This window comes from Scardinius erythrophthalmus, assembly GCF_964197995.2.
Source record: "Scardinius erythrophthalmus genome assembly, chromosome: 2".
Lineage (NCBI taxonomy): Eukaryota > Metazoa > Chordata > Actinopteri > Cypriniformes > Leuciscidae > Scardinius > Scardinius erythrophthalmus.
This window is the reverse complement of record NC_138222.1, coordinates 69,451,997-69,479,159: the sequence shown is the minus strand read 5'-3', so window position 1 is coordinate 69,479,159 and position 27,163 is coordinate 69,451,997. Positions and strand designations below refer to the sequence as shown.

At 38.2% G+C, this 27,163-nt stretch overlaps 1 protein-coding gene across 9 annotated transcripts in view; it reads left to right on the top strand.

Annotated features, from left to right (window-relative positions):
- Positions 1-27,163, top strand: part of dctn1a (dynactin 1a) — a 35,441-nt gene that overhangs the window by 1,443 nt on the left and 6,835 nt on the right. Inside the window, exons 1-18 of one of the 9 annotated variants that reach the window (XM_081359541.1) lie at positions 39-96; positions 1,695-1,946; positions 3,770-3,851; positions 3,946-3,977; positions 5,604-5,621; positions 6,577-6,600; positions 8,267-8,320; positions 10,871-11,023; positions 11,802-11,999; positions 12,144-12,348; positions 13,519-13,757; positions 14,791-14,895; positions 15,291-15,482; positions 22,703-22,816; positions 24,495-24,647; positions 25,657-25,814; positions 26,507-26,675; positions 26,752-26,820. In XM_081359541.1, coding sequence (XP_081215667.1) covers positions 49-96; positions 1,695-1,946; positions 3,770-3,851; positions 3,946-3,977; positions 5,604-5,621; positions 6,577-6,600; positions 8,267-8,320; positions 10,871-11,023; positions 11,802-11,999; positions 12,144-12,348; positions 13,519-13,757; positions 14,791-14,895; positions 15,291-15,482; positions 22,703-22,816; positions 24,495-24,647; positions 25,657-25,814; positions 26,507-26,675; positions 26,752-26,820 — 2,265 coding nt within the window. In that variant the 5' untranslated portion in view covers positions 39-48. Of the gene's footprint in view, positions 1-38; positions 97-1,694; positions 1,947-3,769; positions 3,852-3,945; positions 3,978-5,603; positions 5,622-6,576; positions 6,601-8,266; positions 8,321-10,870; positions 11,024-11,801; positions 12,000-12,143; positions 12,349-13,518; positions 13,758-14,790; positions 14,896-15,290; positions 15,483-22,702; positions 22,817-24,494; positions 24,648-25,656; positions 25,815-26,506; positions 26,676-26,751; positions 26,821-27,163 lie in introns of those variants that run through there. The other 8 variants (XM_081359544.1, XM_081359542.1, XM_081359543.1 and 5 more) reach the window with 8 other exon arrangements.

Genomic DNA, 27,163 nt, shown 5'->3' with positions numbered 1-27,163 from the left:
GTGCGCTCAGTAGTCGACACTCAGTGCTCGGATGCAAAGCCCAGAGAGATGACATTAAACATGTCGGCGGCCAGGAGGAACTCGTGCGCTCCTCGCGTGAGTAAACGCGCCTCGTTTATGAGTCGTGGACAGAACTCGTCACATTTACCTTTTAATTCTATTCTTTTAGCATGTTCATGTTATTATCTGGTCATTTCTATGATCTTTGCTTCTGTTTAATACTCGTGTCTGTATGTGTATATGGATATATATGGATATGTATAGTAATTATAAATGGATATATATTTAGTCATTATAAATGTATATGTTTAGTAATTATAAATGTATATGTTTAGTCATTATAAATGTATATGTTTAGTCATTATAAATGGATACATATGTTTAGTAAGCTCACCGTCCGGGTTTGAGCGGTTGGTCTCAGGAAAGGGTCTCGATCCAGTGAATGGTCAGTCGTTGAATCCTCCTCCCGTCGCTCCTGTTGTCCCGTCGCTCAGGTTTGCAGGACGGTGTGTGTGTGTGTGTGTGTGTTTGCGAGGCATCATGTGATGTGGAGCCGCAGGATTTGGTGCCGTAGCGAGTGTCTTTCGTCGTCTTCTCAACAGAGATCCGATTGTTTCCAGAAGCGCATGATGTTCAGCCGAGAGCAGCTCTGAGGCCGGCGAGAGGACATAACAACAGTATCACTAATGGAAATGACCAGCAGTTACTTTAGTCAAGTCAACCTTTATTTGTATAGCACGTTTAATAACAACAGAAGTGCTTTACAGAATACAACATCATACATTCTAGCAGCTTCCAAACCCCAGTTCATGATCCCAAAGCCAGAGAAAACAGAGGTTTTTAAATAAGACCTAAAACTGGCTATTAGGGCTGGGTAGAAAATATTGATTTCTCGATTTTAATCGATTCTCATTTTTACGAACCGATATCGATTCTTAAATCGCAAGAATCGATTAGTCATCCTGTTTTCAGTTGATGAATGAATGGAACATTGTAGCGCGCATCCCATCCAATTAATCGCTCTAATCTTTGTGCTTTGTTACTATTGATATGAAACAAAGTCTCAATTTAAAATGACATCCATTTTCTTACGAAATTCAAAAACGTAAATACCGTTTTGGCGCAGTGGCGTGAGATCGCTCTGGATTTACCTCAGAAAAACCATGTGACCATAATCTCGTTAGTCAGCCAGAATAATTAACTCTAGAGAGGAGCACTTTGTTAAATATATGCACCATATTCATTATAATTTGTAATGTTCTTACAGTTTTAAAGCATGTTTGAATAAATATGGAAAGTTTTTTATGACAGCCACCATTTAAAATTGTATATAATTTCATATAACTTTATTATTATAAAAAACATAAAAGTGTAATTTAAGTGTTTGTATACAAATCAGTTCATTTTTACCTTCAGTATTACAGTAGGCTGATGAAGCCTATATGCTCCCACTGACTCCCATAGTTACAGCATTAGTGAAGAGATGTGTTTCCCTTGAGTGTGTCATGTATTGAACCTGATATCCACAAACAATATTGAATCGAAGCGAATTGTAAAATTTGTGTCAATACCCAGCCCTGCTGGCTAGCGATGACGATGACGTCACAGGGAAAGGACTAGCCAATTGCATCATTTCACCGAAAAGGCACGGTCACCCGTAGATTTATAACAGCAGCGTGTGTGTGTGTGTGCAGCTGTCCAGCGCTGTGATCAGCAGGATGAGTGCAGACGGAGGCGGCCGGCTGGTGAAGGTGGGCTCTCAGGTGGAGGTCATCGGGAAAGGTCAGCGCGGGACCGTGGCGTACATCGGCGCCACCCTGTTCGCCTCGGGGAAGTGGGTCGGCGTGATCCTGGACGAGCCCAAGGGGAAGAACGACGGGACGGTGCAGGGGAAGCGCTACTTCACCTGCGAGGAGAATCATGGGATATTCGTCAGACAGTCTCAGGTGAGAGTCTCAGATGGGGGGGATCGGTTCAGTTTTAACGTTTCCGATTCCTAATTTCGAGTCCAATGAGGTAAAACGACAAACGTAGATATCATTCACATTTAGTCCTATTGCAAAACATTTTAATTTGTAGATGAGTATCATGAACACCAGGGTTCCCGCGGGGTCTTTAAAAAGTCTTAAAATGTCTTAAATTCTGAACTTTAAATTTAAGGCCTTAAAACGTCTTAAAAACAGCCAGATTTTCATCCGCGGTCTTAAATTTCATTTAGTCAGGTCTTAAAAAAGATTTTACCCTCATCATTTACAGAAACGCTAGCCGCATTAAGTATTTACAAAGTAGCAAAAAAAGTATCGAAGTCGCTCGCCAAGAGGCAGTTCACATATCGCTTCTTTTTCGCGCTCAAGTTCATTCATATGTAGGCGCTGTAAGCGCGCTTATAATAGAAGCGACGCGCTCGTTTATTTCCAGGCGCAGCGACATGAAAAAAGACATGAAGGATGCGGGTGCACCCAAACACTACGGGTGTTTTTCTCTTCTCCGTAAATAAATCTTGTAGCAGAGCTACAGCAAGCGTTTTTCGGCGGTGGAAATCCATTAGCCACTAAAACTTTTTTGTCATTGTGGAGTTGCATAGCAACGACAGACGCCACGGTAAGCTAAAGTGTATTGTAAATGTCACTAAATCATTTTTTATAAAAAGAATGAGTCAAAAAAGATAAATTAAAGTCTGAAATATGTGAGGTTTATCTTTTTATAAAAACCTTTTTTGTCAATTTTATATGAACTTGTACATGTTAGTATATAACATGTTGCAAGACACTTTTAAAATTTGGCTAGGCTATCATTTTTAATCGTATTATTTTAATGTTTATGTTAGTGCGTATTGATGCTAATTTTATTTGTTATTTGCTGTTTTTCGACATAAAACTTGGTGAATTGATTTCATTGTGTATAGTATTAGTAGGCCTACTTTTTGAACAGGATTCTGTGATAACAGTGATAATTTTTGGCACTATAATAATTAAATGAAATGTTCATGCCATTTTATCTCTAGTTATGATCAACTATGATCAACTAAAATCAACTAATTATGTGTTTTTTACAGTAGGCCTATAATATGCAAAGTACAATTTTCTATAAAAAAAATTATATCTGATTCTGTTCTTTTCTCTGACGCATTGTCTGGAAGGTTACTAATGTGATTGCTTTATCTGTAAATTAAGTTAATGCTTTTTCAATTACTGAATTCATTGAAATAAAATTAATTCTTTGATTTGAATATTTTTTGACAATGTGTCTTAAAATGTCTTAAAAAGGTCTTAAATTTGACTAACTGAAACCTGCAGGAACCCTGGAACACAAATCATCAGGAACTGAAGAACACTCACACGAGGAGTGTTTGCCTGAGGTTTAAAAACACCATAGAAGAACAACTAGCCCAACTAATATAAACTTCAAGCGTCAAAAGAAATCAAAAAAGAACATATAAAAACACAACAATTAGATAGAACTGATCAAAGATACGATTCAAATAAACAGAGTTTTAAGACTTTCAGGTTCAGAAACTGTAATTGTAAAATAACTCTGGACTTTATAAATAAAACATACATTACACAAAAGTTATTCAGTGAAGAACGAGTGCATTTTCTCTGTCTTGTGTTGTTTGATTAGTGTTATATATTATAGTGCTATACGAAGTCATATTGATATGACACAAAGGAATCGATAAGAGGAATCAAATTATTTTATTTTATAGCAAGTATCCGATCCCTGACCTCAGGTGAGACCCCAGATGTATAAATGCTCTCCTCTTCTGCAGATCCAGCTGATGGATGAAGGAGGGAGCTCTGCCACGTCTCCAGACACCCCCGACTCCAGCGGACCCAAACTGCCCAGGAGAGGTGAGAGATGACCTCACTTCCTGCTGGAGGAAGTGATGCGTGTGCTTTAACCCGAACACATGCTGATTGTGTGCTTTTCTCTGCCATATTACAGAAGTCCAGGAGACTCCCAAAGCTGCTAAGCAGGTATGATTCATCAGCTGTTTTAGTTCTATTTATATTTTAGAATTGGCTTTTTTTTATATACTTTCAGTTTTTTTCTTACATTTTTTTTACTTTTCTTTTATCTTTTTTTGTAATTTTGTTATTATTTAGGTTTATTTTATTTTAGATTAGATTAGTCATTTTAGTGCTTGAACTTAAACTAAAATAAGTTTTTCATTTAACACAATATACTTAATGTAATTTAAAATATTCATATAATCATTTATTTTAGCTTAATTTCAAAAAACAGTTTGTGTCCAAATGTTTGATAATGATGATAACTCTGGTGTGAGTGTGCGCTGTCTCCTCTCCTGGATTCTGTTCATCAGCCACAAACAATATTTAGAAATGTGTGAAAATGAGAATAAGGAACTTGAAGTGTTTTTCGTTCTGAGTTTGTGTGGATCATTACATCCACATTATTCCTACGGCCCATGATGCTTTGCGTGAATTATGGGTGTAACTTCCGTTAAGCTGTAAACTATCAGTGAAATGCTCGCTCTGTGAACCCAATACGTTAACAGTGTCAGAATGATGACATTAATCTACTCACCTTTCAACCATCGAACATTAAAAGGAAATTTAAAAGTGTAAAGCATCACCAAGGCATTTCAACAGACCAAATAACCCCAAAAGTGCGAGTCTTATTATATCACTGTAGTAATATATATATATATCTGTATTATGTAACTTATGTTGCCTTAATCAAACATGTTCATTAACTTCAGTATTACGTGACACTATTTCAAAGTGATTTCTGTCATTTTGACTGATTTTAAATTGCATTTACCTGTGAAAACAAATAAAGAGGCGAGAGGATTTGAGGAGAACAACGAGAGATTCTTCATATTCCAGTGAATTATTAATGGAATATATCGTAAATTAAATTCGGGAGAACAGACCACAAATGTGCAGGATGTGTCGTCCTTTTTCATACTTTTACAGCGGATTGCAAAGGGAACAAATAAAACGATCGTGAGGAAAAGAGAGCAGCGACTGAAGAGCTCTTGCCGTAGATACTCTCGTTATAACGTCACATTATAATACCAAGTCTAACGTTATTTTCATGATGTCAGAAAATAAATCATGAAGGGAAATTGACAGCGTCAAACTGACGGATCAGCTTTATTTGTAGGGCAACTTTATGGTTTGAAATGATTCGTTTCAGTCTTTTTCAATGGAAGTTCCCCAAACCGGAAGTGCCGCCCATAATTCAACACGCAGCGAGGTCAGGAATGAGGAGGATAAGACGAGATAAGGCAAGATTATGAAGATGGTGTTTGTTCATTCGAATGCACTCTTTTTGTGTGTGTGTTTGTTTGTTTGTTTGTGTGTGTGTGTGTGTGTGTGTGCGTGTGTGTTTGGGTGTGCGTGTGCGTGTGTGTGCGCGTGTGTGTGTGTGTGTGTGCGCGTGTGTTTGTGTGTGCGTGTGTGTTTGTGTGCGTGTCTGTTTTTGTGTGTGTGTGCGTGTCTGTGTGCTTGCGCATGTGTTATTGTTTGTGTGTGTGTGTGTGTGTGTGTGTGTGTGTGTGTGTGTGTGTGCGTTTGCGTGTGTGTTTGTGTGCATTTCTGTGTGTGTGCGTGCGTGTATGCTAACATGATGAAAAGACTCCGACAGCTAAGAAGGTAGTACATCAGGACTGTGTGCTTCAACATTTCACACTGTTCACCGTCACTCTTTATTTCCTTTTGGTTCTTCTCCCATCGACTGGTTTGGACTAGTGTGTGTTGTGGTGGTTTTCTGTTCTGTGGAGTAAACTGCAGTTCCCACACCGACGCCTCACTGAAACACTCGCGCACCCGATGTTGGCATGTTCTCACGCATATCGCATGTCATCTTACTGGATGTTTCCCATGTCACCAGTCTCACACACGCCTGCCCTTCAGATGAACTCAACATGTGGAGAACACACACACACTCTGGGCCGCACCAGCACAGACTCATCTCATAGTGGAGGTGACCAAACCTGAACCTGTCAATCACCAAACCGGCATAGCTCAGTGCTGTCTGGTGCAGTGAGGCCTGGTGTTGGTGCTCTTTACAATAAGATGTCATCAGTCAACACCAACTAACAATGAAAGATACTTCTAAGCCTTCATTAATCTCAGTTAATGTTAAATCTAACATGTACTAATACATTATAAAAATCAAAAGTTGTCTTTGATAATATTATGATGGGCTTGAACAGTTGTATATTAACAAACAATTACAAAGATGAACAAAATCAGTTGTATTGCTCATTGTTAGTAATGCGACTAATGTTACAGACTGGGATCTTATTGTAATGGGACCTTTTTTCTTTAGTTAGAGCAACGATTATCTTAATTTGAACTTATAATAGACCTAATAGACAAATAAAACACTTATAATCATCATTGCCCACACAGTATAATCAGTGTTTTAAAGGTTCCTCATGTTGAAGTTCATTGCTGTGTGTTTTGTGGTTGTGGGATGATGTTGATTAATGTCCTGATCCGTTCATGTTATAATCTCTTTCCTGCTCAACTTCTCTTTGCCCTGTTCTTCCCGTCTCTGTATTTCCCTGTGTGTGTGTGTGTGTGTTTTCTGCTCCTCCCTCAGCCTCCTATGCGCCGTAGTACCAAGGTGAGCCTGAACACCGCAGCAAAGCATTCTGGGAAATGTCTGGTCCGATAAAGGGCTTTGTTCGGAATGGAACTCTATTTTTACAGAATTAGATTCACGAATTAAACATGCAACCTGAATTAAAGTTCTGGCATACTATTGTTTCAAATGTTATGATTGGCTGGTGAGTTTCTCCCTCATGACTGATGTTCTGTATTGGATCCACCCGAACTCAGCCTCCTTAATCTGCTGCTGTTTAACACTTTACTTTCATTTACATCAGTAATATTATCCTTATCTGACTGTCAGATGAGAACACAACTTGAGCTTAATGATGACATGATTGTCTTGTGATGAGCAGCTTTATAGTTGAAACTTTGTAACATTTAATACTGTTATTGAACTGAATTGAATCAACATTTAAACCGAATTGAGTTGATTAATGACTCTTGTCTTCCCTAGAGTTGCTTATAGCTGAATTAAATTTCTGTCATAATTGATGAATTTTGCAACATTTAGATTTTTATGGCCAAATACCGTCACAATTTAACAAGTTTATTACTGCAAACTTCAACAAAAACACACATATATGGCTTTACAAGCTTTTTTCTGTTATCGACACTGTTTTTGAATTGAGCTGAGTTAATGTCATAATTCATTAATTTGGCAACATTAACACTAGCACTGGGAATAGATACAGATACACACCCCAAAAAAGCAATAAATTGATAATATAATTTTTTTTTGACACATGTATCCTTGTATTATAATAAGGTGAAATTTCACAATTCTCGATTCTAATTTCGATACCACTGCTAAAACTACTAATATACATTTTTAACATTATTCAAGACAAGTAACCAGTTATTAATTATAAAAGCAATAGCACAAATAAATAACAAAGATAAAACTAAAATAAACAATGATTTTCATGCAGCCTGTTAGCGCTGATTAGGCTGCTGTCACTTTAACCCTCTGGTGCTCTTCGCGTGTCAGTCAAAAATTACAGATTTTTTCTATTCAATTAAATTAATGTACTATGTTTAAGTTTGATCATGTTTTTTATTTAATATTTTGTATTTTTAGGGGATTCTATATTACTAAATTATATTTACGCTGTATTTATAATCCATTTATTCACTTTTTGAGCATAGGCCTGAAAATTACATTTCCAACTTAAACTGTCGTAAATCTTCAATGTTTTAGAGCACAAACTGAAGTTTGATCTCTTCAAAAATGACCAAAGAGCACCAGAGGGTTAAGACTAAAGCACTGATTGAATACAATCTCTTTATGTTGTGTTGAATACTCTTTATGTTCACTTAAGCTAGGATACTCGCCAAGACATTTTGAGATAAATTTGTGTGAATTTGCCAATTCAAGCACAAGAAGACGTGAAAGAGGAACTCATCTTTCACGTCTTGTGCTTGAATGTTTAAACTGGCAAGGCTTAAAAAGGCTCACAATGATAAACTTTTTTTAAACGATGAATCAAAAAATCGATTTGTTAGTTGCTCGGTCCTAATGAACCCTGTTGATCTCTGTGAAGCTGGTTTTGAAGCGATCTGTATCTGTAGATATGAGTGTGATTAAGATGATCCGAGGTGGTCCGGGTGTGTTTATTTTAACGAGTGTTTGTGTGATGAGCGTAAGGTTAATGTGAGCCGTTCTGTATTGTGCGTGACAGTGGATCACCCCGGCCCGTCTGTCCAGCTCCAGCTCTCTGCCCTCTCTCATTATGGTATGTGCCCGATCACAGAGTACTAGCACACCGTTACGGGCCCAGTTCACAGCTAGGGTTATCAATACCAGAACCCAGTCAGGAGGAGTGACTTTTGCTGAAGTGTCCGGTTAGATCAGTCAAAGCTTTTCCACTTGTGTAGTTGAAAAGTTTTGACTGTTTTTTCACAATTTGTTTAAAGTCATTATGAAAGGGAAGTTGTGCTCGTCTTTTCTCCTCTATTGTGTCGTATATACGAGTGAAACGCTTCTGGAACAAGAACAGATATGGGCGGGGCTTGATTGTGTCTTTGGGGAATTGATTGGATGGTTGTAGTTTGCTATTGGCTGATCTCATGTGAGTGACTGGTTGCCCCGCCCTCATTATCAGAGAAGAGGAAGTTATTGATTCAACATTATTAAACCAATAATGATGTGCACTGATAAATCTTTTAGAATAAACACTGTAATATTCCATAAAAAAAATACGATCAATTTTGATTGCATGGTGACTTAGTCATTGTGTAGATGTTTAATTGTGATTATGATCCTTGTAAATATGAAAACTTATTGTAGCTTTTTATTTATAATAGCATGCAATGCCAAAGTAACCTCTCAGTATGAGTGAAGTGTGCTTTACATAATGGACTGCAATGGAAACAAGTTTTTAACTCTAGTGAGTTATCATTGACGATTAGTGTATTTCACTACTTTCTTTGTCTAATAAATCAAAACAAATCAAAGGGGGAATTCACCCCGACAAGACGGGCTTTTACTAAAACTTGGATGTCTGTGCACTAGAAATAAATCCTGTCAATCCCGACTGTCTATGGGTGAAAATGACCAAATGCAGAACTTCGACCTGTAGTTTGAACTAGTGATGGGACAAAGCTTTGAATTAATTGATTTCTCAAAATGATTTACAGTTTCAAAATGCTCAAAGTGCCTAACACTGGTCAGAACGGTGTAAAACACCTTTTACAAAGTTATTGCCAATGTTTATTGAAGGTATGCCTAAGGTTTCGAAGCTTCACAAAGCAGTGTTTCGAAAGCGCCCGGCACTAGTTTTGACAAAGATCCGAGCTCTGTATAAATGATGCAAAATGACACATTTGAGTCCATCCGTTGGACTTTTGCACATAATCTGGGAGATCTGGATGCAGGTTACACTCAGAAAGAGTAAACCTTGTTTGTTTTTTAATATACTACTGGCATAGTAAAAATCCAAAAGCGTGTAGTAAAAATCAGTGAACTTGTCCTCAGAGCAGAAGCTTTCAGATCAAAGTTCCTGAGAAACAAACTCAGTCAAGCTTGCCAAAACCTGTGTGTTAGGTGTGAACTGGGCCAGTGACATCACTGCACTGGGGTCAGGTGATCACTGCGTGTGGGGTCAGAGGTCACGGGTGCAGTTGATAAAGATAACTCAGTGTGTGTGTTTATTGAAGGTATAGTCTAATAAATGCAATTCTCAGATTATCTAATAGCATTGAATATGAAGTGTCTGTATAGTGTGTGTTGTTCTATGAAATTGTCTTGTTTGTTTTATGGAGAGCTTGATTAGTCAGTCCAAAAAGAGGCTTCAACTAGGGCTGGGCGATATATCGATATAAAAAATATATCGATATATTTTTGAAATGCGATATGGAATTAGACCATATCGCATATATCGATATTGTTCAAATTTGCGCTGTGATCCTTGCTCCCCGCGTCCCCGCCCCTCCTTTTCCACTTTGCGTGCGTGTTTAGTGCATGTTATGTTATGAGAGGCGAATCATGACTACTTCAGAAAACCCAGCACAATAGGAACTACCAGGCAGTGACATAAGTGTACGCTGAAATAGTCTTTCACCTCAGAAAAACGGACTTTCTTGTCCTGTCAGCCGTTATCCTGTAGCCTACTCATAACGTTACCGCATACTCTTCAATTACACGCGCAAATGCGGCGGCGCGCGCTGTGTATCGCCTCACTGTATATAAAGTGCGAAAGAAATACGAGCATGCAACGCCGTTACGTTGTAAATTACACAAAATAAAAGTAATGCAGGTATGATTTTCATTCTGTTCATCAGGAGCAGTTTCTATGTTTCATTATATTGTGTATTCACCATGGTTACTGTTGTTTCCATATTAACCCCAAAATGCCACTTTATTTTTCTTTGTTTTATTTTTTATATTTTTAAATGACTGTAGTGGCTCATACCAACATTGTATTAACAAAAACTAGTTTGGGACTGCTATTTAATAGCTTTAGCATAGGCCTAATGTTTATTTATTAGTATAGTCTTTACTTTTTGCTTTCACTTTGCGGAAAAAAATATCGGGATATATATCGTATATCGATATTCAGCCTAAATATATCGGGATATGACTTTTGGTCCATATCGCCCAGCCCTAGCTTCAACTCTTCTTTATTAAATGTATGTAGAGACCATTGAATGCTTTTGAGACTGTTAGGATGTGAACTAAGCTAGTGACATCACTGCACTGGGGTAAGGTGATCACTGTGTGTGGGGTCAGAGGTCACGGGTGCGATTTATGTAAGATAACTCAGTGTGTGTGTGTTCTTCCTCAGGCCGGTCGTCCCTCTGTTGGAGGTTCATCACTTTCTGAATCTGTGTTAGTGGAGAATGAGTCCTCATCCTCTTCCCAGAAGGCACTGGGAGCTCCTGTCGTCCCACAGCCAAGCCCCGTCCCCAGTGGCCCACCTCCTGCGACCCCTAGCAAGGTGAGCGACCTCTGACCTTTGGATTCTACGACATATTGGCTGGAATGTACTCATTTTTGTTTACTTTTGGTCCACTATTGCATTATTCCAGTAATGAGCCTCTGAAAGCCATGTTGTCTGTTGTCTAAATGTATGTCATAATGTCATAATCATTTGTTAACACACAAGTATTCATTACTTCAATGAGCTCATTGTTTCTGCATTAAATTATTACATTGTTTGAATTAATACATTTTTAGATAACTGTGATTTTGTATATGTGTATTTCTGAAATACATAACTTAAATGATCATTGCAACGGAAGCGAATCAATCAAAACTAACTTTAGCTGTAAAATAACTTTATTAAAGAACCGCTATAAAGCCAAATCAATCTCTGTTACCTTAAATTATACGTTTATCTTTGTAGAGCTGCTTTGAAACAATCTACATTGTTAAAAGCGCTATATAAATGAAGATGACTTGACTTGACTTAGACAGTCACCTCTGATAACAGATCACTGTAAACTGTAATGTGGACTCATGCATTTTCTGTAAAGCTGCTTTGAAACATTGTGTATTGTGAAAAGTGCTATACAAATACATGTGAATTTAATTCAAACAGTAGAGCGTTGGTGCTTGCAACGCTGAGGTTATGGGTTCGATTCCCAGGGAAAGCAAGAACTGATAAGAATGTAAATGTGTACCTTGAAATGCAATGTAAGTCGCTTTGGATAAACGCGTCTCCCAAAAGCATAAATGTAAATGTTCAATGACAGATTCAGTCTGTGTGTGTGCAGGAGGAGGAGATTCTCCGAGCTCAAGTCAGGGATCTGGAGGAGAAGCTGGAGACGCTGCGGATGAAGCGCTCGGAGGATAAAGCCAAGCTGAAGGAGATGGAGAAGCACAAGATCCAGCTGGAGCAGCTGCAGGAGTGGAGGAGCAAGATGCAGGAGCAGCAGAACGAGCTGCAGAGACAGCTGAAGGAGGCCAAGAAGGTGCTCACACACTCACTCACTCACTCACTCACTCACTCACTCACTCACTCACTCAATCACTCGCACAGTGTGTATCTGAGAGTAACTCCTCTATAAGAGAGTGGTGTGTGTGTATCTGAGCGTAACCCTGTCCTCTGTCTACAGGAGGCACGTGAGGCTCTGGAGGCTAAGGACCGCTACATGGAGGAGATGGCGGACACCGCGGACGCTATCGAGATGGCCACGTTGGACAAGGAGATGGCGGAGGAGCGGGCCGAGTCCCTGCAGCAGGAGCTGGAGAGCCTGAAGGAGAAGCTGGAGGAGCTCACCATGGACCTGGAGATCCTCAAGCACGAGATACAGGAGAAGGGTACGCACTGGGGCTGGGAATCGGATACTTGAGGGCAGGAATCAGATACTTGAGGGCAGGAATCAGATACCTGAGGTCAGGAATCAGATACTTGAGGGCAGGAATCGGATACCTGAGGTCAGGAATCAGATACCTGAGGTCAGGAATCGGATACCTGAGGTCAGGAATCGGATACCTGAGGGCAGGAATCAGATACTTGAGGGCAGGAATCAGATACTTGAGGGCAGGATTCGGATACCTGAGGGCAGGAATCAGATACTTGAGGTCAGGAGTCAGATACTTGAGGTCAGGAATCGGATACCTGAGGGCAGGAATCAGATACTTGAGGGCAGGAATCAGATACTTGAGGGCAGGATTCGGATACCTGAGGGCAGGAATCAGATACTTGAGGTCAGGAGTCAGATACTTGAGGTCAGGAATCAGATACCTGAGGTCAGGAATCAGATTCCTGAGGTCAGGAATCAGATACTTGAGGGCAGGAATCAGATACTTGAGGGCAGGAATTAGATACTTGAGGTCAGGAATTGAATACTTGAGGTCAGGAATTATTCCTGCCATCTCTATAATAACACTAATCAAACAACAAAAGACAGAGAAAATTCGCTCAGTCTTGACTGAATAACTTTTGTAACTATATTTGTAATGTATATTTTATTTGTAAAGTGTTATTTTACATTTGATTACTCAAGTTTCTGAACCTGAATACCTGAAAATCTTAAAACACTGTTTATTTCAGTCATATCTTTGTTCAGTTGTCTCTATTTGTTGTGATTGCTAATTTGTTCTTTTTTCAAATAATGAGTGTTTACTTCTTTAATAACGCTTGAAGTTTATATTAGTTTGTCTAGTTGTTTTTCTATGGTGTTTTTAAATCAGAGGCAAACGCTCCTCGTGTGAGTGTTCTTCAGCCTGTTGATGTGTTCATGATATTCATTTACAATTAAATGTTTTGCAATAAGAATTAATGTGAATGATATTTAAGTTTTTTTTTGTTTTGTTTTTTACCTTATTGGAATTGAAATTAGGAATCAATAAGAATCGGAATCAATAAGCAGAATCAAAATCGGAATCGTTAAAATTCAAATGATACCCAACCCGAGTAGGAACCAAACACACACACACATACACGTGTGCTGGACAGTTATGTGACCTCTGCCTGTGTCTCTTCAGGTTCAGATGGAGCGGCGTCCAGTTATCAGCTCAAGCAGCTGGAGGAGCAGAACGTGCGTCTGAAGGAGGCGCTGGTCAGGATGAGGGATCTGTCCTCCTCAGAGAAGCAGGAGCACCTGAAGCTGCAGAAGCAGATGGAGAAGAAGAACTCCGAGCTGGAGACGCTGAGAGCGCAGAAGGAGAAACTGCAGGAGCAGATGAAGGAGGCTGAGGCCACAGTCGACGAGCTCAAGGAACAGGTCAGAGGAAAACAAGCAGAAGGAATCAGATCCAGTCACATTCACTCCATTGGGTGAAAGTTATCAGCATTTAGATACTAATGAAACCTGATTGTAAGTGTTACTGGTTAAAGACAGACTAATAAACTGGAAAATGAGTCAAAATAATAATAAAGCCAAATAATAAAGTATAATTCAATTGGTTAGACTTGCTTTTTGATTATTAATATGTAATCAAACCGGAAAACCGGGAATTTAGGGAAACGCGGAATATGAGGGAGGGAAAAAATAAAAAAGGGCCCTAAATATTAAATTTTTGTTACATTTGTTACAAAAGTGTAAAATGAAATTTAAAAAAATTAGGGGGAAACTGATTTTGGGAAAGAATAAAATAGATTTCATAGGGTTAAGGGTAGTTTTGCTTCTATATTTTTTTAGAAAATGTGAACAGTTATATGACATTTAACAGTGATATTTTTTTAATCTACTTATCGATTCCTAATTTCAATTCCAATAATCTGTTTTAAGATTTAAGATTTTCAGGTATTCAAGTGCATAAACTGTAAAATCACACTTTATAAATAAAATATACATTACAAATATAGTTACTAAAGTTGTTCAGTCTAGAATTAGTGAATTTTCTCTGTCTTTTGTTGTTTGATTAGTGTTATTATAGAGACGACAGCCCGAATACTAGGCTGCTGTCACTTTAAGAGCTGCACAGATCCAATATACTGTTACGTGTGTGTTTGTGTGCAGCACTGAAACTGTTGAATGGTTTAAAGTCATATTGAAATGCTCACAGAGGAATCGAAATTTTAATTTTATAACAAGTATCCGATTCCGAACCCTAATCTGACTTTTTCTTGCTGAATGAGTTACTGATGTCTGTATTTGCTGGACTTCACTGCTGCAAAACAAAAAATCTTCTAGAGAACTGGATCAAAGTTCTAATTTGCATTGCACTCTTTTGTGTGTGTGTGTGTGTGTGTGTGTGTGTGTGTGTGTGTGTGTGTGTGTGTGTGTGTGTGTGTGTGTGTGTGTGTGTGTTCAGGTGGACGCTGCTTTAGGAGCCGAGGAGATGGTCGAGACACTGACGGAGAGAAACTTAGACCTGGAAGAGAAAGTGCGAGAGCTGAGAGAGACCGTCAGTGACCTGGTGAGCAGCGTTACTCCACTATCATTCAGATTAAGTTTATATAATATTTTAAAGTACTTTTTTATTTTTATATTATCCATTATATTAACCATTTCTAGTCACTTTTAGTCTACTAAACATTTGTAGCGTCTGCCATCTAGTAATCACAAAAACCTTTGTGATGTGTTACTTTTGATATGAAGCAAAGTCTCTGCTTTAAAATTCAATCATTAAATCGTCATAATGTATATCGTACAGCAAAAGTGCTTATCTCTAGCCGTCTTCATTCTCTGTGTTTTCCCAGGAGTCGATAAACGAGATGATACAGATTTTTACCCATGTGACTGGTTTTGTGGTCCAGGCTCACAGATTTATGTACTTAACATAAATACCGTCTTGATTCTCTGTTTTCCCAGGAGTCGATAAACGAGATGAACGACGAGCTGCAGGAGAACTCGCGTGAGACGGAGCTGGAGCTGCGGGAACATCTGGATCTGGCCGGAGCTCGAGTGCGAGAGGCGCAGAAGAGAGTCGAGGCGTGCCAGGAGACCATGGCCGACTATCAGCACACCATCAGCAAATACAGGGAGCTCACCACACACCTGCAGGTCACCTACAGTTATGCTCTCATAAACACTCTCATTAACAATATAGATGTTTCAAAGCAGATTTATGGTGATAACAGGAGATTACAGTAACAGATTGTTTAGGCTTTACAGCAGATCTAGAATAAAGTTATTGTCCAGCTAAAGTTAGTTTGATTGATTCACTTCCGTTGTAAAGATCATTAGTTATTAACTTAGCGGCCATTAACACACACCGTTTCACACAGGAAACCCTCAGTGAGCTCCGGCCGCTCGTTCACACAACAGCAGTGCCTGGTGTCTGAGAAAGCAAACCCTGAAACAGGTTCAAAGGAGCAAGCTTTGAAAAATTTCAACAAAAAACAAAAAACCTTCCTGTTTGTGTGTATGAGTCTCCTACGACAGGTTTACAGTAGGCTTGCTACGATAGTCGCTGTTGACAGTGTTCAGAAGCAACGTTTGTTACATCACTTGCCCATCACCACCCACCATCGATTTGATTTATTTTAATTTTATAAAATCACTTAGTTCAGTTAGAGAACAGACACTATTGAACTGAATGGTGTCTGCTTAATAAACCGTGAGCTGAATGAGAGTCGCAGCACAGATCAGCAGCAGGAGACACGAGAGCGAAGAACTGACTGACAAGATGATGACAGCGGGATATCTGGTGTCAAAGCGAAATGTAAAAGCAATTATACAAGCGAATTTGTCATTGCACTGTTTTGTTGTTGTGTTTTCCTTTAAGAATAATAGGCCATTCAAGCAATCCTGTGCGGACATGCGCATTTTAGTTTCACTTTTAAATTAGCGCCAATTCGGGCGGATTGCTTGAATGGTGAGTTCATTAGCCTATTATTCTTAATAACTGTACACAACAAAACAGTGCTGCTCTGCGCCATCATGAAGTGCGGACGCGGGCATTTTACTTTCACCTTTAAATTAGCGATTTAAAAGCCTCCGCCGGTGATACCGGTGTTGTCACACGTCGATTAACCGGTGGGAAAATATCCTCACCGTTAAATCCCTAGTTTACATGCGTCTACGGTCAAAAACACTCATAATAATGACTATTTAAAAAAGGAACAAAATAAGGTATAATACTATTGAACAACACTGTTAAAATACGGTTATTATAGTTTATATACAGTTTATATATATATATATATATATATATATATATATATATATATATATATATATGTATATATATAAAGTTTGTATTTACATAATATATATGTTTGTACGGTGTATAATTATCTTGTATATATAAATACATACATATGCATATATATTTAAGAAAATTAGCATGTATATACTGTATATATATTTATAAATAATTTATATATTATATATAAATATAAATATTTTATATATAAATAACAAATTTTTCTTAAATATATACATGCATGTGTGTGTATTTATGTATACAAAATTACATAATATGTGTGTGTGTACTGTGTATAGTTAACACAAACTTGTATTTTGGATGCGATTAATCGTTGCCCAGAATATATATATATATATATATATATATATATATATTATATATATATATATTAGGGGTGGAACGGTACATGTATTCGTATTGAACCAAAACAGTACGGGCGTCACGGTTCGGTGCATGAATACACACGGAGAATACACGGTATAAAAATAAATTTTTAGTCCCCTTTAGGGACACCTAATCTGTAGCTCGCCTTAGCTCTGAAGCTCCGTGGCTATAATCATAGACAGGCTAGCTATAATGGACAGGCTCAAGTAGGGATGTTAACCGATGACCGTTTGACCGATGGTTGACCGTATCAACGTTAACTGGTCAAAATTGTCGGTAGTCGGTTAAAAAAAAAAAGTCATCTCTAAATTAGGTTATTATAGACAGTGGACTAAACGCTACTACAGTTAGCCATCTCATTCCAATTTCTTTTTGTGTGAAGTGAACAAATCCCTCACACTCAATTTATCATAACTCGCCTGTTTGTACTTAATAAACCAATAAAAACATTTGGCGCGAGGTCACAGCGTGACGTTGGGTTCGCGCCCTCACAAGGTTTGCGAAAAGTAAAGGCAACAGGCTAAAACACTCGAGGTTAGAGCCAGGGCAGACGACAGGATGAAGCGTGCAAAGAAGTGTGTGAGACCATTTCACCAAAAAAGAATGACACAGATGTAAGTTGCAACTTGTGTGATACAGACAGTGCTTAAATACAGTAGTAACACATCATATGATGTATCACCTGAAAACGCGACACCCGCAAGCTTCGGGTGAGAAAGGTAGCCAAAGCGGGAGGCAGAGCGGCAGAGAGATCCAAGATGCGACAGAGTTGCGAAATTGCAATCACGATATTGCACAATATTAGGAAAATATTACGATATTGGGGAAAAATTACATTGCGATAGGCTATTTTTTTCCCAACGATATGTATTGCGAGCCATGATCAATATACTAAAGTCAATAATTACCATTCCATATTAATAATTTCACTAATAAGCAAGCTTCATTACAAGTGACAAAAAGGTCACTTAATATTTTATTCCAAAATTAGAACCAGTGTTGTATAAAGTACTAGAAAGCAATACTTGAGTAAAAGTACAAGTATCGTACTAGAAAAAGACTTTGGTAGAAGTGAAAGTTACCTTTTAGAATATTACTTAAGTAAAAGTCTTAAAGTATCTGATATATACTGTACTTAAGTATCAAAAGTAATTTTCTGATATTTAATGTACTTAAGTAATTGAAGTAAAAGTAAAAGGTTGTTTTTGTGTGTTTTTTTATTATGCATTGAATTCAGCGATCACGGAAACGCGAAAAACTGGAGGGGCTGTGTAGCCTGTACTGTAGGCTACTTGTGTTATCGTTTATTTCCCACTGCATGTACCTTTAGCTGTAAAAAAAAAATTGCATCACAATAAGTGTATTGTGATTGTCACTAACATTTTTGTAATTAAACTGAATGGTTTAGTGACATGTTACAATGTTAACATACAATTTCTGGTAAGCTACGCTTTTTTATTATTTCAATTCAATTGTGATTTGATTTAATATTGACTTATTTGTATAAATATTAGGTAGGCTACACAAGATAGGCGTATTTTTTCTCAAAAAAACAAAAACAAAAAAAAACTCACCTAATGCTGTAAACATACAGAGAGCCCTATCAGCTGGTAGTAGGCTATTATTTCAGGGTTAGAAATAATTAAATATAATGCGTTTTTTATTATTATAATAAAAACTTTAATGATATAAGTAAAAATATAATAAATATGTAATATAGAACACATATTTAGCAAAATACTCTCTATAGCTTTTTTTATTTCTTGCCAACTGTGCTATAGGCTAGCCTATGTTTATTAAATGGCTTTCCTGAGGTAAATGTGACATAATTGTCCTTCAGCTATGTTATTTCATCATCTTCACGCTGATGAAAAACACTTATTGATCGATATTATGTATGAGGAATATACATTTCGGTAAGTTGTCTTAAAGTAACCTGCTTAGTCTGTCGGTCTCCGTGTCCTCTTTGCTTCGCGATTTTTCTGTGCGTGAAAAAATGCATGTGTGGCTTGAGAGCGTGTGAAAAATGTCAATTGCGTGTGTCTCACGGTGAATGCGTGAGAGTTGGCAGCTCTGGTTAAACGTGCCCCAGGTCCTCCAGCAGGTGCTCGTGCTTCCATGGCGGTTTCAGTTGTGCTTCCTCCTCCTTTGGCATGGCAACAAACAAGCATTACGCTGAAATAGAGCGCGCGCCGTGCGGAGCGTGCGTACTGCAATCTAGGAGCAGTGATTCGCCAAACCTCCCTTATTGCAGTCGCACACATTTCTTCTGATTTTATTTTGTAGTAACGAGTAACGAATATGCTTAGTGGAAATATAGCGGAGTAAAAGTATACATTTTATCTAGGAAATGTAGTGGAGTAAAAGTGAAAGTTGACATAAATTTAAATAACGAAGTAAAGTACAGATACGTGAAATTTCTACTTAAGTACAGTAACGAAGTATTTGTACTCCGTTACATTACAACACTGATTAGAACATATTATATATATATATTAGGGGTGGAACGGTACATGTATTCGTATTGAACCAAAACAGTACGGGCGTCACGGTTCGGTGCATGAATACACACGGAGAATACACGGTATAAAAATAAATTTTTAGTCCCCTTTAGGGACACCTAATCTGTAGCTCGCCTTAGCTCTGAAGCTCTGTGGCTATAATCATAGACAGGCTAGCTATAATGGACAGGCTCAAGTAGGGATGTTAACCGATGACCGTTTGACCGATGGTTGACCGTATCAACGTTAACCGGTCAAAATTGTCGGTAGTCGGTTAAAAAAAAAAGTCATCTCTAAATTAGGTTATTATAGACAGTGGACTAAACGCTACTACAGTTAGCCATCTCATTCCAATTTCTTTTTGTGTGAAGTGAACAAATCCCTCACACTCAATTTTTCATAACTCGCCTGTTTGTACTTAATAAACCAATAAAAACATTTGGCGCGAGGTCACAGCGTTTGGGTTCGCGCCCTCACAAGGTTTGCGAAAAGTAAAGGCAACAGGCTAAAACACTCGAGGTTAGAGCCAGGGCAGACGACAGGATGAAGCGTGCAAAGAAGTGTGTGAGACCATTTCACCAAAAAAGAATGACACAGATGTAAGTTGCAACTTGTGTGATACAGACAGTGCTTAAATACAGTAGTAACACATCATATGATGTATCACCTGAAAACGCGACACCCGCAAGCTTCGGGTGAGAAAGGTAGCCAAAGCGGGAGGCAGAGCGGCAGAGAGATCCAAGATGCGACAGAGTTGCGAAATTGCAATCACGATATTGCACAATATTAGGAAAATATTACGATATTGGGGAAAAATTACATTGCGATAGGCTATTTTTTTCCCAACGATATGTATTGCGAGCCATGATCAATATACTAAAGTCAATAATTACCATTCCATATTAATAATTTCACTAATAAGCAAGCTTCATTACAAGTGACAAAAAGGTCACTTAATATTTTATTCCAAAATTAGAACATATTTCTGTCAGAATTCGGTGAACGTTCTACGCAATCCAACTTGGCGGCGCTCTTAACAGATGTTTTTTTGTCCATTATTTCCTCAAAATAAGTAAAAAAAAAATCTCTCTCTCTCTCTCTGTTTTCGGTGCTGATGCAGTGACGCGTTCATGTAAACGGCACCTAAAAGCTGTCACAAAGAACCAGCAAAAGTAATGATGAATGAATGAATATGTAAAATATTGCGATGAGACATTTTAATTGTCTATTAATAAACAAGTGTTTTCTGTGTCGGCTGCAAAGGTGAAGTCTGACTCGCGATCTTCGCAGTAATGAACGCGCCGGAGAGAAATACACATTTACGGATTAAATCGTTTTATTTTGTTTTGAATGGTTCTGTTTAAAAGTAGAGATTTCTGTAGATAATAGATCTATTTCTATTTTTTTTTAGGTGTGTGAGGCGAGTATAGGCTACCTTATACGTTGAGTTTCGGTTCATGGATGATAGCTTAACGTTAGCTCCAGTTCAGGCGCTGGCGCCTCCGTGTGTCGTGCATAGCTATCTGCTATTTACTTTTTATTTTAGAAAATTGGATAATGAAACACTGATTAAAATTAAGATACAATTAATACAAAACGAAATTCGTTTTAAAGAAAGGCTTTGTGCTTTCTGTTTGAGGTCTCTGTGAAAGTTTTAAAGCAGTCTTTTAGTGCCGCTTTGATCGGTCGCGTCCGTAATGGAGAACTGTCACGTAAAATAGTTTTTTTCCTCATAAATGCGAACACGAAAAATAAAAGACAAAAGACTTGTTTAAAAAAGACAACCATCCACAACTTTATAACACTCCAGTCAAAGTACCTCTTTTTGGTCAACATCCTCCTTTTTGTAGACGAAATAGTCCCAAATAGCTGATTTTGACTTTCTTTTTTGTACGAAATCATCATTCTCTTAATACACCATGGGTGCTACTACCCTTCACATCGCATGTTCCGGCGATGTGACTATTGCTCATGCGCACAGCCCTACTAGCATATTTTAAACTAATCGGTTAACCGGTTTCAACCGGCTAATGAGGCTCGGTGGTCGGTCAAGAAAATTTTTTGTTTTCGCCATCCCTAGGCTCAAGTCAAGTCAAGTTTGCAATGCTGGAATATGTTGTCTGTGTGTGTGTGTGTGTGTGTGTGTGTGTGTGTGTGTGTGTGTGTGTGTGTGTGTGTGTGTGTGTGTGTGTGTGTGTGTGTGTGTGTGTGTGTGTGTGTGTGTGTGTTGAGAGAGGCGCGGGCGCGATCGAACAGTTGAAACATAAAAACATACTCTGTCATTTTGTTCATAGGACAACATTCAAACTGCAAAGTGTTTACTTATATTTGTGTACACTCGCAATAAAACACAAAATTGTGCTTTTGTCAAACTGTAAACTCTTGTCAAACTGTAACCTACAACTGTCACCCAACACAGTGAGTAGGCTAAGTTACACATTCTACATTGATTAAAAAAAAATCAAATTTGTTTTTAATAGTAGTATTATATTACACAGAAATAAATTATCTATAATTCAGATGAGAATAAAGTTAGTGTTAATTAAAATTAAGGAAAACAAATATATTGATCTGAAATATAGCAAATTAATTTTAAATTCATTCAGGTACAATTACCAAACATATCTCAAGGTCTTTTTGTCTTTTTATTAATTTAATTAAATACTAATTATATAAAACTATTGTCCATGCACTACAAATAAACTGGTTCTATGCCTTTACTTTATTAATAAAACTTATTTAAAAAATACAAGGCATTGTAAAACTTAAGACATTTATTTTCCTTTGGTGGTACAGCCTACAGACATGCACAATAAAAAAAAAAATTGCCTTCTACATTTTTGTTTTGCTTTTCCCTCCCTTGTACCGAACTCGTACCGAACCGTGATGTCTGAACCGAGGTATGAACCGAACCGTGACTTCTGTGTACCGTTCCACCCCTAATATATATATATATATTATATTTGCCAGCAATACATTATCATCAGCCGGTGTTTACATGAGAATATGATTACATCTGGATCAGTCCTTGTGTATGCTGATTATTTCCCTCCATGTTATATTTGTGTGTTTTTGCTCATATTTCTCGTCCAGATTTTCCTAGTGTGACTCGTCTGTAGTCAAACTTTGTCGTCCCTCATTCTTCCTTGATTCTACATGTGACCCTCTTTTCTGGTGTGTGTAAACAGGAGGTGAACCGAGAGTTGACCAATCAGCAGAGCAGCTCAGCGGAGCTCCAGCAGCCGACGGCAGAGCTCTTCGACTTCAAGATCAAGTTTGCAGAGACCAAAGCGTACGCCAAGGTACCGCTAGAACCCTCAAACACACCGTGATCGGACACTCACAGTGTTTGTGTGTGTGTGTGTGTGTGTGTGTGTGTGTGTGTGTGTGTGTGTTTATTTTGTTAGCTATTTTTACATTTAGTCAATTCAATTCGATTCAGTTCAAATGTGCTTTATTGGCATGACAGTTATTTCAATGTATTGCCAAAGCATTTCCAATCATCATACATGTACATACATGAAATAAATAAGTAGATAAATAAATAATAAAATAAAAAGGTAAGTAGAACATTTAATCAACATTTCAGAATTCTATGAACAGTTTAGAATTCAGTGAGTGTTTGTGTGTGTGAGCATGGGAGTGTGTGTGTGTGTGTGTGTGTGTGTGTGTATGAGTGAATGTGTGTGTGTAAGCGCATTACTGATTAGTCCTCCCTCTTTTTGTGACAGGCATCAGTATATCTAGTAGGATACAGTCTTTTTTTTTTCACCTAATAAATGTTGAAGTTGTGTTTTATTGTTTAATTTTATGAAGTTAGTGCAAAGTATTTCAATAAAACGACTAAATTACATTCAGTCTTAGTCTTGTGTCAAATGTACTTTTTAGTTTTTATTATATTTAGTCAGCCTTGCCCTGTTTTCATTCAGTCAATGTTTAGTCGACTAGAAGCCTGGGCACTTTAGTCTAGTTTTAGTCAATGAAAACTTAGTCATATTTTCGTCATGCTGCATAATGGTTACATTTATAATAGGCTAACGATTATTTTGCTTAAAAATATAATCACAATAATTGTTGTCATTTGAGAAATTCATATGTGCATTTCATCAAAATTATTGCACTTTCATATACAAGTACAAATCTAGAGAATGTCTCATAATAGTCTCAGAGAACTCGTATGCATGGTTTATTTCACCTAATCTAGTTTCCTGATTTTTTTCATATGCTATTTGTCATAAATTAACCCATTCTCTACAAGACTTTTCTCTCAAATGTAAATGTGAAATTTCTCATAATTCCAAATTACATTCATGTTTTTTATTAAAACAACAGCAAAAAAAAAATAAAAAAAATTATTGTCACATTGAACTGCATATGTGCATTTATTATTATGTCGAGATTAATGTTTGGAATTATTACAGGTTTGATCGCCATTTTAGTCACAGAAACTCAGACTGGCTGAATGACACTTTCATATGAGCAGAATATCTCTAATGGAGATCGCTGGACTCCAGCTTACATGCTCATCTGTGTTTTTGATGTGTTTTTGGTGTTGTTTACTTCATCAGTGTAGAGAGAGCATGACGCATGTTGCCAGATTGCAAATATTAAGTAAAACATCATGTAGAAAACGTGTCCTTTTAACAGAAAAGCTGAAATCTGGCAACCGCAGGCATGAAAGCTCGTAGCGGCTGTAATGCAAAAACAAAGAGAGGTGTTAGAAATGCTTTGATTTGTTAACTACATTTCAGTCTCGTCTTTTTTCGTCAGCGATGTCGCATGCTGATATAGTCAGAGTTATCGTTTAATGATGTTGGTGTCGTCTCGTTAACGTCTCGTCTTAGTCATGGAAGAAATGGTCATCAATGAATATTTTTCGTCATGATTTCGTTAACGAAATTAACACGTGTGTGTGTGTGTGTGTGTGTGTGTGTGTGTGTGTGTGTGTGTGTGTGTGTGTGTGTGTGTGTGTGTGTGTAGGCCATCGAGATGGAGCTGCGTAAGATGGAGGTGAATCAGGCGAACCGCCAGGTGTCTCTGCTGACGTCGTTCATGCCGGAGTCGTTCCTGAGGCACGGAGGAGATCACGACTGCATTCTGGTGTTGCTCCTGATTCCCAGACTCATCTGCAAGGTGACGATCCACTCCTTCATGAGCCTCGGAAACAGGCTCTCCATTTACTTTCCAGCTACTTTAACAGTGACATCACTGCTGTCCGGGAGTCATGTGTGGATTCGCAGGAAGATATATGCCATCAGCAGCATTTAAACACTGGTGCTCTTCACGTGTCGCTCACAAATGACCGAATCAACGAAATGAATGTGCTATATTTTAGGTAGGGGATTACTACATTATATTTATGCTGTATTTATAATCCATTTATTCAATTTTTGAGCAAAGGCCTGAAAATTACATTTACAACTTTAACTGTCGTGAATCTTGAACGCTTTAGAGTGACAGGCTGAAGTTTGATCTCTTTTCAAACATGACACTTGGCAGATTATTGCTGACGTGAACAAACGTTTTAAAAAGTGACTTTAAAAAAAGTTACAGAATTTTACGTGTATTGTTATAAAAAATGCACAAAAAAATACTATTTTCAATTTTTATACGAAATTTATATTTTCAAAATCACGTTTGCAATGCAAGTAAATAAAAGACATATATCTAAACAAGTTGTGTTTCACATATGATCTTGATATCTCAAAAAACAATGATCTTTCAGTGAGATGTTGTTCGGCTGCAGTTCAAAACGCTTCCACTAGAGGAAACTCATCTCATTCATTTCCAATGTCCTCGTTTCTGACCGCAAGGAGCTCAAGTGTGACTAAACCTTTTCGAATCATGTCCATGATTTTTTTTTTTGTGGTCACACAGCCAAAACCCTTACCAAGTTTTGTACCATTCCGATGAAGTAAAAAAAATCATTAAAAAAAAAGTGAAATTTTTCAGACCGAAGTGACTGAAGAGCACCAGAGGGTTAAGATCTCATACACTGATACACATGCAGTGTCTTCCTCTACTGCTACTGTTCGTGTTCCTGAAGCAGTAACTGCTGCATTAGTGGTTGATGTGAGCGAACTGCCTGGTTAATGCATGTCTCTCACTGATGAGTGTGTTGATGTGATGAACTGTGTGTCAGGCGGAGCTGATCAGCAAGCAGGCGCAGGAGAAGTTCGATCTGACCGGTTCTGTGGAGCGCTCTGGACTCCGCGGCGCCGCTGGAGAACAGCTGAGCTTTGCCTCGGGTCTGGTTTACTCTCTGACGCTGCTTCAGGCCACGCTGCATAAATACGAGCTGTACGTGTCCGTCCGCAACACTGCACATCACATAACCAGGGCTGATGGTCAATGTGCCCCTGTAGTCCATCACTCTATCCCTTAAAGCTCATCTTTGATCTCCAAAATTACATATTGAACAAAAAAAATTATTTATTCCTTTAAAATATCTTGAATGTAACTTGACACCCTTGCCTCATTTAGTATGCGCGGTTCTATGAATATGCAAATGAGCCCCTTCTCCACTCTGATTGGCTACAAGGTAGTTTGTGACGTCAGAAACACCAGCGATTTCAAAGCGTGTTTTTGAGACTGTCTTTGGTTCACTGCAGTTTTAAGGAGGAAATACTCAGCAAATGGTGTCGACTTATGAATTTACACATGCTGTGTCTTATTAAAGCATATTAAAAACACCACATAGACACACAAGCAACATTAAAACCTTTGTTTTCACCACAGGGGGACTTTAACATGTTAATGTGGTCATCATTCAACATTAATTTACACTTAAACTCTTAGGCTACAACAGCGGATGCTGCACCTGATTGGTGTTTAGATATATCTACAGTCTGATTACTGAAGGCATTTACACTGCAACAGTGATTACTGGGTTTTAAATCTTATTGTGAAGTGTTACCCGATATCTTCTGCTCTGAAGAAGACCCGTGACCATAAAGGATGCAGTTGCTCATGTGTGTGTGTGTGTTTGTCAGCGCTCTGGGCCAGTGCGGGGTGGAGGTGTACAAGCGCTTGGGCACGCTGTACTCGGAGATGAGCGTTCACGAGCGCTCGCTGGACTTCCTCATCGACCTGCTTCACAAAGACCAGCTCGACGAGACCGTGCAGGTGGAGCCGCTCACCAAAGCCATCAGATTCTACCAGGTGCGCACACACACACATATATTACACATGTGATCAGTGTAGTGTGTGTTTCAGTGCTGAATGTTTGTTCTTGCAGCAACTGTACAGCGTTCACCTGTCCGAACAGCCTGAGGACTGCAGCACACAGCTGGCCGACCACATCAAGGTGCGTCACTGACATCATCACCTGCATCAGCCAATCACTGAGTCAGAACCACCTGCATCATCACCTGCATCAGAATTGCTCTGCTCTAGTTGCTCTAGTGAACATATTTTTATGTATATTATAATTTTAGTTTTTTTTTTTTCAATTTCAAATGCCTATAAAGTTCTTATTCATTTTTATTTCAGCTTTAGTTTTGGCAATTTTGTTACTTCGTCAAACTAAAACTAGCTTATTTTATTTCAAGAAGCAAAATATATTTATCCTGTTCAGAACTTTTTTCAACTTTTTCATCTCATATTCATGTTTTATTCTATTTCAGGTTTATCCTAGTAATAGTTTCAGT